The sequence below is a fragment of the Canis aureus genome, chromosome 1 (genome assembly GCF_053574225.1).
Source record: "Canis aureus isolate CA01 chromosome 1, VMU_Caureus_v.1.0, whole genome shotgun sequence".
NCBI lineage: Eukaryota > Metazoa > Chordata > Mammalia > Carnivora > Canidae > Canis > Canis aureus.
The window spans coordinates 49,100,672-49,118,674 of record NC_135611.1 but is presented as its reverse complement, the minus strand read 5'-3'; the positions used below and the strand labels follow the sequence as shown (position 1 = coordinate 49,118,674).

The following is an 18,003-nucleotide window of genomic DNA, read 5'->3' as shown; positions in this document are numbered from 1 at the left end:
CACATTGAACCAAATATTCTTTTAATTTCCACTTGTACCTACTTTTGACCTCTAGAGCTGGCAAGCTCTTCTCTCTCAGAGCCTTTGAAATAGAGGAAGCCTTCTTTAGGGAACCAGTACAATAATTTCCTCCTAATTTGATACGAAATGGTTTTGAGACCTGTGCCCTCCAGATCGGACACAGAACTGGAAACTTGATGTGGCCACTGTGCACTCATTTGGACGCTTATGTAACCTACTTTGGACCGAATATCAGTAATGATACCATCTACCTATGCTTATATTCAGTGGTTGGGTTTTTTTTTTTTTTTTTTTTGGCTGCATTTTTATCTGGGGTTTGTAGTCATTTCCATCAAAAAAAAACTGCAAACATTTTTTTTTAATAGAAGTTCTGATTTCTGTAACGAAATACAGTCTAAGGATCTAGGCAGGGCTCAAAAATCATTGCACGAGTGAATGCCGGGGAATTTCTTTGTATTTCTGTGAGGTGAGCATAAACTCCTTTCTGAGGGACACATGTCCTTTAGGATGTACATGACCATACAGCCCTTCGGGGGTGAGGCAGGGAACGCGCCCTTCAGTGTGTGAGTCACAAAGGAGGTGGTGCCTGCCTTTCAGTGCTGATCTGGATCTCTGTGTCTTCCAAAGGGGGCCCCATCACCAAGACAGGCTTGTGGAACAGACCAAATGGCTCTTCTCTTGCACATGCTAATGAATTATTTATACCGGGGGAGGCACTTTCAGGAAATGTGCAATCTGCTGGTGCTCTCCCAGACGAGGGCCTCATTTTGGCATCTATTCTCTGGTCTCCGATAGCAGGCAAGTGGAGGCTGAAAGCAGACAGAAATTCGGAGGGGTGGGTGGGAGAAATGAAGGAAGCAAGCTGTGTGTTTATCAGGAAAACTCACTTCTATTTAAAGCATTGTGACATCTGTTTGAATGTTAATTTGTGTGAAAAACAAGGTTTTTAGGCCTTTTTTTTTTTTAAATAATCCCCCTTTCATGGACAAGAGCCCTAAAAGCTACTTAGAGGTTCCCATCCTGGTTTGCGAAACTGTAACACATTAGAACTGGGTATCTAATCTGTCCCCCTAAGGAATTCTAGTATCTTCCCAAGCTGTCAGAATGCTTGCATTTTCTTTACTGTGGCTTATTGTGGAAAGGGGATCGTGGAATCTGAGGAGAACATTGGTTTTCACAGCCCCATGGAAAGGACCCTGCTAAGTCACTTGTTTCCTTGGAAGTTTTCCCTTCAAACCCACCAGATACACCAGGTTGCACCTCAACACAGTACTGGCAGTGAAAGTGACCCCAGGAGGCTGGACTGCATTCTGCTATTAAATCATGCATTACTGGTACAGTCTGGGGGCCCCAGAAAAGGATATGCTTCTAGCTCATTCCCCCCACTGCGTCTCCGATGCTGAAAGCTTTATGAAAGAAAATAAAACCTTCATGCCACAGAGCTGCCTGAGGACACAAGAGAGCCAAGCACATGGAAAGGACACCATGTTTTAAAAAGAATTAGAATAAAATGTGTCTTTAAATAAATGTTCTTGTGTTGCAGTCAAAAGGGACAATATGCTCGTATTTCAAGGAGGAGATACTCGGGCAGGAAAGGGGAAAGGATTTTTCTTCAACTGGATTTTTAAATCATTTGGGACCTCAAATCTTGATTATTCTGGAAACATACTGGATATGTCCCCATAGAGGCAACTAGCCATTTTCACCCGGGTCTGGAAAGATCATCTCCTCAGGTAGAAAGCACTTGGTTTGCATTTAGGTCACTGGTGTTAACTGCTGTTACCGCCAGCTCCCCATCACTCCCAGAGTCCAGCAGCATTCGCTCCGTTGTTCTCATCACATGGAGTGCAGATTCTTTGGACGCTTCTAAAAGATGTTAATAAACAGCACCTTTGCTCCAGAAAGTCCCACACACATTTATCTAGTGAACAAATACAAATTTAGCAACTTTAATCAATGTTCTTGCAGACAAGTGAGGATATGTATATGCCTATATACATATATATAATATCAAAATTGAGAATTTACAAATATGATTTGATACATTTGGTCTAGCAGTGGGTAAGTCCGCGGAATAAATCTTAGGATATATTTCCTTTGGTGGTGTTTTTAGTAACTCAGTTCTACCGCATAGTGAGACATCTGAAGCTTAAATTCGGCTAATTTTGGAAGAGTCCAGTGAGAAAGAAGAAAGCGTGTAGCATTCCACGAAGCAAGCACAGCAAGTTTATGCTGTTCCCTGGAGACACCGATGTGTCTGAATTTTGGGCCTAAAAAGTAGGAAGCCTGCACTGAGTCAGTGGGCATCCCCTGTAGCTGTGTGTTTCTGCTGTCTCTGGAACGTGCTATTACAATCCAAACCTATGGAGAAGCCAAGTTAACAGCAACACTGAATTCTGTGTGTCGTCCAGGCCAAGAAGTAGGACTGAGTTCCCGGCTGAAGATGCTTGAAATGTGCAGTGTCCGTCACATGGCCTTGCTGGTCCCAGGGTCAGTGGGGCGGGGGACACTGTCTTTTCCTGCTCACAGTCTCTAGTGCAAGTTAGTCAAGCGGGTTGGACGGGCGAGCCCTTGGCACGATTGTCCCGTGGTTACCACTTCCCTGGAATGGAGACCCCACACTCATACCAGCCCACATAGTAGTAGGGAGTTCCAAACCCGATGTTGCCAAAGCTGACCGGCTCCTGGCGATACTGGCGGAAGTAGCCTAGAGGGTAAAAGAAAGAGAGGGAACAAAAATGGAGTCTGTGATATTGTGATTTATAATAAGAACTATATATTTGGTCTTCATCCCTGTTCCTGGCACACAGCTCCTAAAGCCCTTGTATTTCCTAAGTGATAAGAGTGGTAAAGGTATCCTGATATTCCTAACAAATCCCTTTAGACTACACCTGAGTTTATGTTAATGGGATTACTTTCAGAAAGCATCTTCGGATGGTGCATGCCTATATAAGACAGTTATCTTATATAAATTATAGTAAATAAATTATCTTATGTAAATTGAATTATATAACTATAATACATGAGATAATTATGTTACATAAATAATAATAACAAGAAACCCCAAAGCGCAAGGTTCTAAAAGCTCTAGGTTGGTGAACATGTGCTCCCAGAGAGAACATGGATGCTCTGCGTCCTTTCCCCACATTGTGCCCTTTGCAGCTCTTCCATCCAGTTGCTCCCAAATTGTACACTTTTATAATAAACTGGTACGAAGCCTAGTAAGTAAAACATTTTTTCTGAGTCCTGTGAGCTGCTCTTCCAAATTAATCGAACCCGAGAAGGGGGCAGTAGGAATCTCCAATATGTAGCCAGTAGGTCAGAAGCTCAGGTGGCATTCTGGACTTGTGACTGGCACCTGAAGTTGGTCAGGGGAGGGCGTCAGTCTTGTGGGACTGAGCCCCTAGCCTGTGTGATCTGACGCCACCTCTGGGCACAGTATCAGAACTTGTGTGAATTGTAGGACTCCCAGCTGGTGTCCAAGAATTGCTGTTGCTGTGGGGGGGAAAAAAACCCATGCTTGGAACTGATGTCACAATTGTAGCATCAGAAGTGCCCAAGCCAACAGAAAAAATTCTCATCCTTACAAACTCCATTCAAACAGAAGACCTCTGATAAATTGTTTTTATGAAAAATACTACTTCCAAATAAACACTACCATTTTACGGGAAGGGTCAATAATCCCTGAGGCTTATACCAGGCATGATTTGGAGGGATAATCCAGTCCCCACATATGTGTGACACAGGTAGGAAAGAGTTCATTAGTGCCCTATTTCTCTCTCTCCATAAAGGAAGATCATTGTAGCCGCTTGCTGTGGAGCACTCGCTGCAGGGCGGACAACTTTGGGCAAAATTCCCACTTGGTCCTCACAGCACGGAGGGCCCCCGACGTGCCTAGAACTCAAGCCTCCAGGTTTAGTTCTTGAAGTCTGTGGTAGGCTTTTAGATCTTTCAGGTAAATCTCTCAAAGGAAAGAATTTTTGAGTATTTTGAGCAACACCTCTTTGGCCCTGTTTACTCTTGCCAGATGAACAAATACCCACCATCCTACCAGGCAGCATGCTGATTAAGTAGCATCTCTGCTCAGGGCCAAAACTGTGACCATGGTCATGGAAACACAGTAAAATACAAGTAATGCTAAGTAACCAGGTCAATGCAAGATCTTGAAAAAAAATGAAGAAACATGATAGATTTTATGTGACAATGGGGCTAGGCCACGGTACCCAGATATTTGGTCAAGTATTATTCTAGATATTTCTGTAAAAGTATTTTTATATGAGATTAACCTTTCAATCGTCAGACTTTGAGTGAAGTAGGTTACTCTATAATGTGGGTGGGCCTCATCCAATCAGTTGAAGGCCCTAATGGGAAAAGATTAACCTCCCATGACAAAGTGGGTATTCTGCTAGCAGACTGCCTTCAGGTTCACACTGCAACACTGACTCTTCCTTGGGTCTCCAGCCTACTACTGGCCTGCTCTGCAGATGTTGGACTTGCCAACCACCATAATCATATGAGCTAACTCCTTAAGACATTGCTCTCTCAGTCTCTCTCTCTCTCTCTCTCTCTCTCTCTCTCTGGTTCTGTTTCTCTGGGAACTCTGACTAATATACTTACTTTACTGTTCTATTTTACCCTATCTTAATTCTTTGAAAACAAGTAATTTGTGTTTACCAAACTATAGTATTTTTTTTCCAAATTAAAAAAGTTGATAGAACATCTCATGTCTGGAAATCGCCAGATCACTGAGTTGAGTGCATAATGGAAACAGTGCTGGACTTCATTCAATTGTTCTGTTTATTTTATTTTTTTGTTTTGGCAATTGAGGGAGTTCATTAAATACTGTGAGCTGTTAACCTTTGAGATTAATATATTTGTTCTCACCCTGTGATACCATAATGAAATAGTTGCTACATTACCTACTGAAGTATATGGTAAGCTACAGTTGGTTTTCATGTTTGTTTACCTTTCCTTCTCTGTACCCATGTTCATGTCATTCTCTGCCCCCAAAGACTCTAATCTTTGCATGCCTAGTTTTCTCTATGACTCAGCCCAGACTCTACTTTTTTTCTGATAGCCTCAAGCAGCCTGCCTCCCTTGAATTCAGAGGGTGACTACAATCTGCAAAACTACCTAACAATGGGACAAATATGTGACATAACTCCTGTCATTATCTGTACTTTAAGTTGTTCACTCTTAGTTACCTTTCACATATTTATTTTCTTTTCCCAGTTATGGAGCAGGAAAGAGATTTTTCTGAGAGTAGGGACAATGTCTTATATTCCTTTTATCCCTGCCTCTCCTAGGTTCACCTCAGTTCCAGCACATGGTTGGAGTATTCTGTTGGTTCCTTATTTGTATGATTCAAAATGCTGTTAACATCCATCTTTAAATGATAAACAAAATGGTGGTTTTCCCTGTATATTAGCTGACCTCTCCCAACCCGCAGGATAGTATAATCAGGACTTTGTCTGAATTACCTTGAATGGTAGGGAGAGCTTCTACGTAGGACTGAGGCCCTGTTCTTCCATCAAGGTGTGAATCCACAAACTGGCAGTGGTCTTCCCCTCTTCCCCAGCTGTCCCCAATGCTGTAGAATGTATCTGCATAAGGGAATATCATAGGTTAGTGAGTAGTTGAGAAATATACTTTAAGAGTTTTCCCGAGCTTTGGAGAACATTTGAACTGTGTACTTAAACTTGGTGTGTCATATTTTCCATGTTGGAAAAACAGTGATAATAGCACCAATGTCAAAGTGTTGTAAAGATTCAGCAAGATCACGTATGTTAAATACTTAACAAGTCCTCAATAAATGGAAGCTATTAATATTATAGGCAATTTCAGCCTATACATGGCAGGCCTTTTATACTCCTTGGTTTTAAAAAAGGAATAGATGAAACTGTGATAGATGAAATAAATTACAAAGGGCATGAAGATCTGTAAAAAAAAATAGAAGAACCTATTTTCATACGTCACTAGAAGTGGGGGGTGTATCTGTGGCATAAGGTGCTGTCCATGGTGCTGTCCATGGTCCATGTGGTATAATGTCCTGCTGCACAGTAGGGCAGGTGTTTCTGTTGACACTGGAATACTGGAGCTGCTGTGTAACTGCTGCCAGGAATTCTGATGCAGGGGATGGAAAGTACAGTAGTGGGAGAGAAAAGAAAGAGCAGAGTGAAGCATATAGGCAGTAGATATTGGGAGAGGCATGTACATCGAGAAAGTGGAGAGTGGTAGGAAAGACTTTGTTTTGACATTGTCTTTAAAAGATCACCACTAGCAAGAGAAAAAAAAACCTATAGCAGCTGAGAAAAAGTTTTAAAAATATATGTACTAAAAATGTAAAAGGTTGCACATTTAAGAAAAAAAAAAACAAATTTGTGTAGGTGAGTGAATCAAAGCCAGCTGGGTAGAAAGGGCATTTTGAAATGTTAGTAGTTCAAGGTGTATATGGTATTGTTTTAATCCCCTCCCATAATGAAAACAATGTAATTTTTATTCAGACACAGAACAAGTAACACCATTTGTATGTTTCACCATTTACATTTTTTCTTCATAAAGGTGAAGGCAAGGAAGGAAGAGTGGTGGATTTTTCCTTGATACTTCTAGCTTACACTCATATTTATTATTATTGAATTAATGTCAAAGAAAATTGGCCTTTAAATTTTTTTTTAAGATTTTATTTATTTATTCATGAGAGACAGAGAGACAGAGAGAGAGAGAGAGGCAGAGACACAGGCAGAGGGAGAAACAGGCTTCACTCAGGAAGCCCGATGTGGGATTCGATCCCAGGTCCCCAGGATCAGGCCCTGGGCTGAAGGCAGTGCTAAACTGCTGAGCCCCCCGGGTGCCCAGCCTTTATATTTCTAACAGAATTTTGGATCTCATTTCTAAAATATAGTGGACTTTTAAAAAATTATATGTATATAAATGTATATATTTATATTTATTTATTTATATATTTCTAAGTGTCAAAGTAAAAACAAGTAACTCCAAAGTAGAGCCTGAAAAACTGATTTATGTGTGAGCCACTGTGAGATATAATGGGTCCACAGCTCAAATACAAACGTTCTGATGCACCTGTTATGTCAAGTTAGTACCAAATAAAATAAAAAATTTCCATACCTTCCCATACCACACCATTCTCAAAGACCTACCTTTCAGGTTGTCACTGAGGTAGATCTTATACCGCAGTGAATTACAAAGAACAACTCCCACAAATTTTCTATACCACGTCCGCTTCACATACTGCCGGCCGTGGCAGTCGGTGTAGCTAGGGTCATGTTTGAAAGCAAATGGGATCCAGATGGGCTCACCACCTTGACAACACAAGACACACGCACTGGGTCACAGCATTCCACGGTGTTTCGTCTCACACAAAATATCAGAAAACTTGACTTATTCATTGACCCTTCCCTCCTCTCTGGGCTTTCCCACCTTCCCAATGGGCACTCTTTCCCCTCATTCTCCTTCTTTCTTGGTCCTGAAGTACAATTAAGGAGATCCTTTTACCTGAACATATTTAGTATATTTGAATTTCTATTACAGGATTCTTAAAAGTAATAAAAACCCCTTAAGTCAAGGAAAATAAGATATAATGACATATTTGATCTTTTGGGACATGCCATCCTACCTGCTCCCTCCAGAAGTCCCTCAGCATAGACTCTTACTGTTCTCATCACTCCTAAGATCTGTCTTGAACTTAAACAACAGGGCTTTCACAGTTTGTTTGAAATACAGAGTAGAATTCTATTGCATATTTAATGCATTTGGTTATCTTTTCAGCAATTTCAATTTCATTGAATTTTCTATTAAATTTCATATGAATTCCAATATTCAATGAAATTATGTAAATAAAGTTATCGATTTTATAGCCATTGGCCACCACACAGTGGTTTCTTTTATAGATATTGGTTGCTATGGTCCTATAAAAAAATTCCCAGGTCACCCTTTTCCCTAGATCAGGATAAAGGGTACAAGGAAACCAAAGAAGTTGTCACGAAATCATAAAAATGCAAAAGTGGTCTAGCATTTCTACTTGTGAGTAGTCACAGCAATCTCATATTCAATATCCAACTTGATTACTAGAATATCAAGTTTGTCAAGAAAAGAAACTTACCTGGTGGCCTCACAACAAGCAGAGGATTGTCTGCAGAATGAAAAAGAAATAATTGACTTCACTGTCATATTTCACAACCATGTAACTGTCAAAATGTTTATTGTGACAGAGAGAGCTAACCAAAGAGCTCCCTGGAATACATACAAATGTAGTTAATTTGAACTATGCCAATGCTTTCCTTTGTTTCCTAGGAAATATCCTTTGCTAGTTAAACTGCCTTGTCATTTTATAGAAGTTGTAAGTCAATACAGTAGGATTTTGATTTAGGGTACTACAGAATAATTCAGTATTCAGCATTTTTAGAAGATGCATCTGTCTTGAGAAAACAGTTTGGTGGTTTCTTAAAAAGGTAAACATATACCTACTATAGGATCTATCTATTCCACTCCTAAGTATTTGTCCAAGAGGCATTAAAACGCATGACCATGCAAACACTTGTACAAGCATGTTCATGGCAGTTTTATTTGTAATAGCCAAGAATTAGATGTAGCTCAAATGCCTATGAACAAATGCATGGGTAAGTTATGGTACAGCCATATGACAAAATACTGCTAAGTAAAGAGAATGAACTATTGGTAATAAAATAATATGGATGGATCTCAAAATGATTTTGCTGAGTGAAAGAAGCTAGACAAAAAAGTTCATACTGCATTATTTCATTTACATAAAACTGTAGAAAGTGCAAACTAAAGTGAGAGAAAGCAGATGAGTGGTTGCCTGTTAACAGAGGAGAAGATGGGTGCATGGTGTGGGGCAGGGGAGCCGGGCTGAATAGCAGCAGTGAGTATATTGGGGTGACAGCGATGTTCACTAATTTGTGATGACAGCTTCAAGGGGGAAAACATACTTTAAAACCCACTGAGTTGGGGACGCCTGGGTGGCTCAGTGGTTGAGCGTCTGCCTTTGGCCCAGGGTGTGATCCTGGAGTCCCAGGATCGAGTCCCACATTGGGCTCCCTACATGGAGCCTGCCTCTCTCTCTGCCTACGGGCTCCCTACAAGGAGCCTGCCTCTCTCTCTGCTTATGTCTCTGCCTCTCTCTGTGTCTCTCATGAATAAATGAAAAAAATCTTAAAAAAAAAAACCCACTGAGTTGTACTCTGTACACGTGCACAGCTGATTGTAGGCCACTTGCATTTCAATAAAGCTGTATGTGAAACATCTCTATATCTTAGCCCAAGCAATGCCACTTGAGAAAATACAGTGGCACCTGGGTGGCACAGTCGGTTAAGCGTCTGACTCTTGGTTCCGACTCAGGTCACAGTCTCAGGGCTGTGAGATCAAGCCCTGCATTGGGTTCCATGCTCAGTGGGGAGTCTGCTTGAGATTCTTTCTCCCTGTGCCCCTGCCCTCCACTCTCTTTCTCTCTCTAAAAATAAATAAATAAATCTTTAAAAAGAAAGAAAATATAGAACTAGTTTGTAAGGAATTCTGCTTTAGAAAAAGTTCATTTTTATAAAATAACATGGGCCATTCTCCTTTTTTATTTAAAAAAATTATCATTGAGTAAAATTACTCTTTTTAGGCAAATATCCTATGAGTTTCAACACATGCATTGATTCATGGAACCCTACTATAATCAGGATCCAGAATATTTCTATCACCCCCAAACCTTCAGGCTATCCCTCTGTAAAGACCATTCATTCACTTCCACAGAAGAGTGGCCTTCCATTAGCTGTAAGTGTAAATGCTCATTTTGCTCTCCTGCTCTTACATTTCATTAGTCTGCCGAAAAATTTTCAAGTGCTCCAGGATGGAGGGGAGGGGAACTTACAGAACAACAGCACAACACAAACATGGAAAGTTTATCCCGTGGTGCAGCCTACGCTACACATATACATCCGCTTCATGTATTTCTATCTTTGGCAAGTGCCATAATTCAATTACCTGGCAATTTTCCTGTTGTTGACCTAACTGCTTTCAGCAGAGTTGTGCAAAGCGAAGGAGGAATTTGAACAAACTGACTGAATAAAGTGAAGATGGCCAGAGCAAATAATTGTCAAATTCCAAGTAACTGTCAAATTGTCAAATGGTGTGCATGAGGATCTCCTGGGAGCTGACTACAAAAGAGTCTTATTCAGAGGTCTGGGTGGGGGGGCCCTGGGGTTTCATCACCCACCCTTTAGAAGCCACAAAGAATAGGGTGGGTGTATGGTGGGGCTTTTCTGAGAGGGGGAGTAGAAAAGAGGGGTCTTTTCCAAATTATACTGCAGTCTCAGAAATTACATTTATATTTCTGTTCTCAGATTTTGGGACAGAATTTCTTGGTAGCTTTCTAGATTTGAATTATTTTTTTCTTATAGATTTGTATCATGTTAATTCTGATCATTGCCAAAGATCCATTCTTTTTTAAGGAAATGTAGCCATGAACACAGACACGTTTCTTACTTTAGCAAATTAACTCTTGAAAATGGTTTTCTTTGACTCTTTCTTAATTGCTAATGAGGAACACACTCCTTAAATGAAAAAAAATGAGAACACTTTTGAGGTCCTTTGTCAACATTTCCAATATGAAGCATATTCTCAGGAAAGATTTTATTTTTTTCCCACTTACTGTGATTTGGTAGATTTCAAATCATCACACTTAAAAATATCTTCCAATTATAAATGTTCTGGGGTCAAGCTACATGTGGGAAACAATCTAACCAAATAGAAGCTAGAGCAACTTTAGGGTACAGCTGGTTCAGTCGAACTTCTGAAGGGGGCCTGGCATAGAGGCATAGGTACCAGCTCCCAGTGTGACTTCCTATGTGGAAAGGCTGCTAAGCCAGGACTGGCCAGCTCTGTGCATATCGCTTCAGACCACGACCTCAGGAACATCTTACAGAAGGGCCAGAGAGCTTTTCTGTATACTAGCATCCCCCAGGGCAGAGCCATCCTCCAAGTGACACTGCTTATAAGACTGGATAGTATTCTAATTAAACTTTCCTTTTTAAGTAAAGACATCTTTATCTCCTAGTAACAGAACCATCATGGAGACCTGACTAATTGGAAGAAGCAAATGCCTCTCAGTCCCCATGACATTTATATTCTTCAGCTGTTTGTAATAAAAAAAAATTAGCTCTGCAACTAAATCTTTCACAGAGAGATTCAAACTTATCTTTCCCACATGGTTGAAAACTAGATTTTTTTCCCTTTTATTGGAATGTGACCTTTCCACTTTCCAGGCAGCTCCAGTGAAGATTACTATTAATTTTATTATCCAGATTTTAACACAGCACAAAGAAAACGATGTTTCTATTATAAAGTGATATCCAATATGAACTTATTAAATAGAAAAGTAAGAATTTTACTTCTTCAGTTTTTGTGCTATTATAGTCATGATTCCAAAGTATTTGTCTTTGAGAAAAAAGAAAAAAATGAGAATGTGAAGGCGCAGATACCTGATTCTGTAACAAATGAGACCGAAGGGCTGATGGGTCCGTAGCCATGTGGATTTTTGGCTTGAACCTTAAAATAATACCTGAAATTAGAAGAAAACATTTTTTTGAAAGAGAAGCTTGTTTAATTTCTGTGTAATAAGACAAATTCCCAAACTATTGAGCACTTACTCTGTGGCAGGGTTTGAGTGTTATTTTTTTTAACAAATGTATACATCATGGCAATTCATATTTTTGGTGGAGCTTTCTCATTTCCCAATAACTTTTTGAAATAATACAATTAATAGTATTGACTAATGTGGCTCACAGCAGCAGGAGGAGCATATCAGGCAAATAAGCCACTGGGAGAGCATATGTTCCTTAGTGCATCAAAGCTGCATGGCCCCATGCAGGCTTGTCCCTGGATGAATGCCCCTCTCATCCTGTTCTCAACCCACTTGAGTTCCGCAGCTTAGAGTCTAGAAGCTGGAGCAGCAAGACACTTACAGAGCAAAATTCACATTTAACCTAATTCTTATCACTGCACTCCATGTGAAAAAGCAGGATGTTTGACCCAGTAATGATGCAACTCGTTGTTGGCGGGAGTCGGGCAAGCCAGTCCCGACGTTGGCCTTCTCAGTGGAACTAACATGACAGTGATGTTTTGGGTGCATGCCACGTGCTATGGTTGGCTCTGGAGCTTTAAAAGTCACTGAGTTTTGAGCTTCTGTGCCTCAAGTAAAGAGAAGCAAGTCCAAGAAGTGGAAGTGGAAAAAGCCCGGAGAGCTTTTGCTGCCGGATTAATCCTTGTCTTGGAACAGAGACTGTCCTCCATCATCTAGAAGGAGACTGATAGGCCAGGCAGGTTGGGAGTCCCCAGATATCTTGCTCAGTGCTCTTAGGAGCTACAGGACAAAAAGTGGTGGCGAAATACTACTGGAGACCAACACCGCAGTTGTGACCCACTGACTATGCCAACTGTTATCTTCGTGTTTCATGTACCTCTGGGACTCCAGATATTATCTGTACTCTCGCAGTCCCAAGCTACTCACAGGTGAAGAAGAGGGTAAGAGGGTAAGAAACCCCTGCAAGTGGTGGCACTCTGCCACTTCAGAGAGCTCCTAACAAGCTTTCTCTGCCATGAGTCTTGGCACACGGGTTCTGTGCACTAATTAAAGTACACTAAATGTTCACAAGGTGAGTTATTTAATCAGAGAGCAAAGGTGTCTGTCTGTTACCCCACTGTCCTGGCACCAAGCCTCCAAAGCTCCTAAGATCATCAAGGGAGCCAGGCTTCACAGTTACACAGAGATATTTGACTTGGGGTTTGATTAAAGAGAGCCAAGAAAGGCTCATTTGGTAAATTTAGCCTTCTTTTAAGCCCTTCAAGAAAGTCATTCACATCTCATTTAGAAGAGAATCCTTTTTAAATTTCATTAAAAAAAAAAAAAAAGATATGCACAATTAAGTACATAAGAGTTTCCAAGTCTCAGTTTGCTCAGTAGTCCGTGTTTTCCCAATTATGCATACTTTATTCAGCGGTTATGGAGTTATTTAAGGCAAAATCCTGCAGGCAGTGGGTTTGGCATACGTCAATGATACTGGTCAAACTTTACAGATACTTTTTCTTTTTCCTTAAAAAGGGAAATTAAAACCTAAGGGATGACATATCCTCAGAGGCTACATGGGATATTGCTGCTGAACATTTCCTCAGCTGTTGCTTGAGTGGTCCTGACACCAGAAGGAATCAGGGCTTGACGACTCTGGAGATGGCACAGGATGCCAGACTGGGCTGACGCCTTGACTGTATCAATTCTGTCTCCCTACTGAAACCCAAGCATTCTTCTCGTCTACTTTCTCCATCCACACACTCTGTCCTCCAACAAAGTCCACAGTGGCCCAATTTCAAAGATGTATTTCCATTTGAACCTCACCTAATGTGTTAAAGCAAATTTAAATACACAATGCTGAAAAACATGAAATTATGAGGGAAAAATAAGGTTCCTATGTTCAAAACCACATTACATTTAGTTTCTTCCAGAAACCAAAATATATATCTCACACTCCGAATAATCTCTGCCTCACCCAAGTTACAAGAGCAACCCATGCCTTATCTTCTTAGATGAGCTCTTGACACCTTCTTTTGAATAACCTCCCACAGTTGAAATCTTTGTGTTTTAAGTATTGATGAAATATGCAGGTTCAGAAAGTGATCTAGGACAGAATTAGGTGAACAAGGTGTGCAATGCCCCCATAAAGTCAAAAACAACATTCAGTTATAAAGAACCAAAGCTGGTATTTTCTATTCCAGATCATCTTGAGGGGACTGACTTCTTGTGTTTCCTATAGGGACTCTGCGGTGCGTTCCTGAGAAACCCTGAGGACAGTACTAACAGGCACATGCAGCCTCCATGGAGGCTGGATGGAGGCATGGAAGAAGGTCATGGATCACTAACATGGGCCCACCAGAGCTGTTCTGCATCAGTGTAATGCAGGGAAACAATGAGCATCCTTACATCAGGCTGTTCACAGGGGTTTTGAGGAAATCTGTGGAAGAGCCATGTGTGGTCTGTGCCCCGGCCAGCACCTTCCATCAGAAGAAGGAATAATTGAGCAGGCATACCAGGGAGAAGCTACAGTAGCAGCTGCTGTTCCTAACCTGTCTATCAGGACACTGAACATGGGTGGAGGGTAGGACAGAAACTACAAGAGACTCCCAAGCCCACTGGGACCAGCCTGTCCAGTCTCCTCTCCTCCTGCTCCCACCATACTAGCTTCCTTTTCTTCCTAGAACACACCATGCTTTCGGCATCCCTTTTCTGCCCAAAGCTTGGCATCACCCCACCCACCTTCCCTAAGTTAAATGCTGCTTATCTATTTCCCCAGGGAAGCTCACCTGACTGCCCTCCAATCCCCACAAGCTCAGGAAAAAAGTCTCTCTTAGGATACTGATTGGTCAAAGTTTGTATTTGTGCTGTTGCTAAATTATCTGTCTACCAAACTGTGAGCTCCATGAGGCCTGGGCCATGGTGTATCTTACAGCCCACGCCTCCCACCCTACTGCACTCCCCCATCCCCTCCCCCTGCTGCTCCCACCCTGGGTCTGTCCTCAATGCAAAACCTGGTGCCTGGTGCAGAGCAAACTCTAAGTGCGGATTGAAGGAACGGTGGGCACTCCTCTATACCTGTTCAAATAGTGACTACACAACCATCTCCTGATATTCAAAACTCAAGATCAGCCTGGCAGCAAAAGTTGTAGAAAGAACATTGGCAGGAGGGGTAGGGTGGGGTGGGTAGCGGGGTCAGGAGAGGGGGATTCAAGTTCTACCCCAAGGCTGAGATGGGAAAGCACTGTCACTCTGCAGACAATGCAGAAAATCGAGTGTTGACCCCACTGTCTTAAATGTGTTGTTTTTGTTTGCTTTAATTAATCCATTTTTCCTCACTATTAGGGAAAAATAAAGAAAAGTATTTTCTCAGGTTCCTGTGTTGGTCCTTGCTTTTTATTTGTCAGATCCTCAAATTCATAATAGTTTGTGAATGTTCAGCTCAGGTAAGCTCACATGGCACCTCCAATGCCTGGAGAAAAGTTCTCAGCTAGTTCGGAAGTGTCTCGGTACCCATGGCTATTAACCAGTTTTTATCTCCTTTGGCACATTTCTATCGAAGGAGAGTGTTTTGTTTCAATCTTCTCCATGTTCCTACAACTATATAGGAAATGATAGGTCTCAGGCTCACAGACCCATCACTTAGAGCTCTTTGCTCCATAAATTTAGGGGTGGATGTGACCATGGGATGCTGGACTCATTTGCTTGGGCTTGAGAGAGACAATCATTAAATATTCAAGAACCTGCAGGCCCCCTGGAAGCCTGGAATTGACCATGGTGGAAGTATTTACACTACAGAAAATGGTAAGCACCATAAACCAGGGATTTTTTTTTCCCCAGAGAGCTGGTTTGCACACACACCATGCATGACCCTCACATGCTTGGTGCTTTGCTCATTTTCACCCACCAGCAGAGCTTTCCTGATGATCATTACTATCAAAACCAGATAGTGTAAAGGAGGGAATATACCCACTCTCTTTGTAACGGTGGAAACAAGCCTTGTAGCTTTTATACTGAGCGCCACGAACTCTGGCTCCTACACAGACCTCTGGCCAGCCAGCGCCACCCAGTTCAGTAAGCCATGTTTGTGCCCTTATTAGTGTGTAAAATTCACCTTTCTAAATGGTCTTAACTTCCACATCATAGAGTCTGAGTACCAGTTAACTTATATGTTTAGCAATCGCTGCCCCATTAATGTCACATATGATACACATAATTTCACAATGAAAGCTATGCTGCCTAATGCCACCATCTGCACATGGATCGGTTCTCTTTCAACACACAGAACAACTTTTCTTTCCCCAATGGTAGGGAGCATTTAGTCTCTGTAAAATCAGTAACAGGATATAAACACAATAGACTAACAACTATAATGATACAGTATTTTCTTCTAAGAGAGATATAGTGACATATGGTGCATATTCATTGATATTCCATGGGAAGTAAACAGACTACAAAATAAATCATAAAACCTTTGCATCGATCTTTTCATTTTCAACCTGAGGATACCTGTGACCACACACCCAGATCCTTCTCTGTCTCTTTCTAGTGACTGATACATCATACCTTGTGTTTGGCTTCAGGTTCTCAATGGGCAAATGAGTTACTGAGGAAGCTTGGGTGGACCACTTGTTCCTAATGAAGTCTTCATAGGATGCACTGTAAACCAGGTAACCTGCAAGTGGAGACAAAGAAGAGCCTGCTGAGCATCAAGGAAACCACATCACCCAGGAGGCATGCGTGATGGAGGAGGATGGGGAGGAGGCAATGGCACAGAAGCATTCCCTTCTGAGAGAACAGTTGAAGAACAGGAGCAAGTGCATGTTGCGTCTGGATGGGGTATAAAGTTGGTACCTTCTGGTGAATTCAGATGTGGATAACAAAATTGCACACACTTCTTGACAACTGCTGGTTCCCTACTTCTCTTCCTTCTCTTTATCTCCTACATTTCCTGGCCTTCTTCATTTCCTCAGAACTAATCACCTTGACTGACCTTGACAGCACAGAGGAAAGGGCGGCAGAAGAAAAAGTGGTGACTTCCACACAGGCATTTAAGAATTTCCTGGCAGAGATATACACAATTGTCCTTCACATGAAATGAAGGGATTGTTGATGGTGAGTGCTGTGTGTGTGTTTGTGTGTGTGTGTGTGTGTGTGTGCACATGTGTACAACTGAAAGACCCCCAGACTCTTGGTGGCCTCCTCACCCATCTGGTGAAGGCTCTCCTTTGGTTGCTAGTTGTTGAATATCTGTGACTGTCCCTGACCTCAATGTCTGGTGACAGCAGTCAGGCAGCTCTTTCTGCCCTCTTTGCTATGTATGGACGCCAGCGGGCCCCTGACACATGCTCAGCCTTCAAGGAGGCCTCAGAAGGGCCGAATGAAATTATGTCGCAGCTCAGCACCTCCTCTACATTAGTCTCCCATGTTATACACAAAGGAAGAAAACATTTGTGAGGCATTTCCTTTGTGCCAAATATTATTTTAAACACATTCAACCAAGTTTTATTTTGATTAGTTCTCTGGCTCCTAATATGTAAGCATTGATATCCCCACTTTGACACAAGAGACAACTGAGTCTTAGAGATGTTAAATATTTTAGTTCACATCCATGAATTCATTTAACAGATATTTACCATGTGCTTACTATTTGTCAGGCACTATACTCAATGCTGGAGTAAATTGATAAAATGGCAACTCATTTTATCAGAAACTGAAGGAGCAGCAGGGCAAACAGACAAGCAGAATTATACGGCTGTGATGAGAACCACAAAAGAGTAATCCATGTGCCTGGAGGGGTGTTCTGAAGGGGTTCTGAAAATAGGGCCAAACGCTGAAGGATGGAAGCACTTAAGGAGCATGATAGGAGGTAGGGAAGACTCCAGGTGGAGGGAATACCAGGAAGGAGGATAACGAGGGAGGAACCAGTAGGAGATGGTCTCAGAGAGATATGGTGGGGGAACAAGCATGAGGTGAAGCTAAGGAAACGCAGAATAAAGAAAATGGTCAGTCCCCTTGGGTCATACAGGTTTTTGCTTTTCATTCTAAAAGAAAGGGGAAGACATTACAGGGTAGCACAACCACATTGTCCTGGATGCCTCCCTCTGGTGCTGAGTGAAACAGATCAGCTATGGAGTATGGATTGGGTGGTCTAGCCAGCCAGCCACTTTTAGAATATCCAAGTGACAAGTGGCAACAGCCCAGGTTAACCTGGCAGTTAAGGTAGAGAAATGGATGGTTTCATGAGAAACTTGGAAGGTAAAATTGATAGGATTCAGTGATGAATTGAATATGGTGGGGAAAATTAAAGAAGATCTAAAGACAATCCCATGCTTACAGAAATGGGGTGGGGAGTGGAGTCATTCTCTGAGACAGGAAACCCAGATCAGCAAGTTTGG

General features: G+C 41.7%; 1 protein-coding gene across 1 annotated transcript in view; it reads right to left on the bottom strand.

Moving 5' to 3' along the window:
- Positions 1–1,937: 1,937 nt before the first annotated feature.
- FNDC1 (fibronectin type III domain containing 1) overlaps positions 1,938–18,003 on the bottom strand; it is a 101,171-nt gene continuing 85,105 nt past the window's right edge. The window contains exons 18-23 of the mRNA XM_077898825.1: positions 16,172–16,280; positions 11,523–11,602; positions 8,141–8,170; positions 7,179–7,340; positions 5,502–5,624; positions 1,938–2,728 (exon numbers count right to left, since the gene is read on the bottom strand). Of these exons, the coding sequence (XP_077754951.1) occupies positions 2,613–2,728; positions 5,502–5,624; positions 7,179–7,340; positions 8,141–8,170; positions 11,523–11,602; positions 16,172–16,280 (620 nt within the window). The 3' untranslated portion in view covers positions 1,938–2,612. The remainder of the gene's footprint in view (positions 2,729–5,501; positions 5,625–7,178; positions 7,341–8,140; positions 8,171–11,522; positions 11,603–16,171; positions 16,281–18,003) is intronic.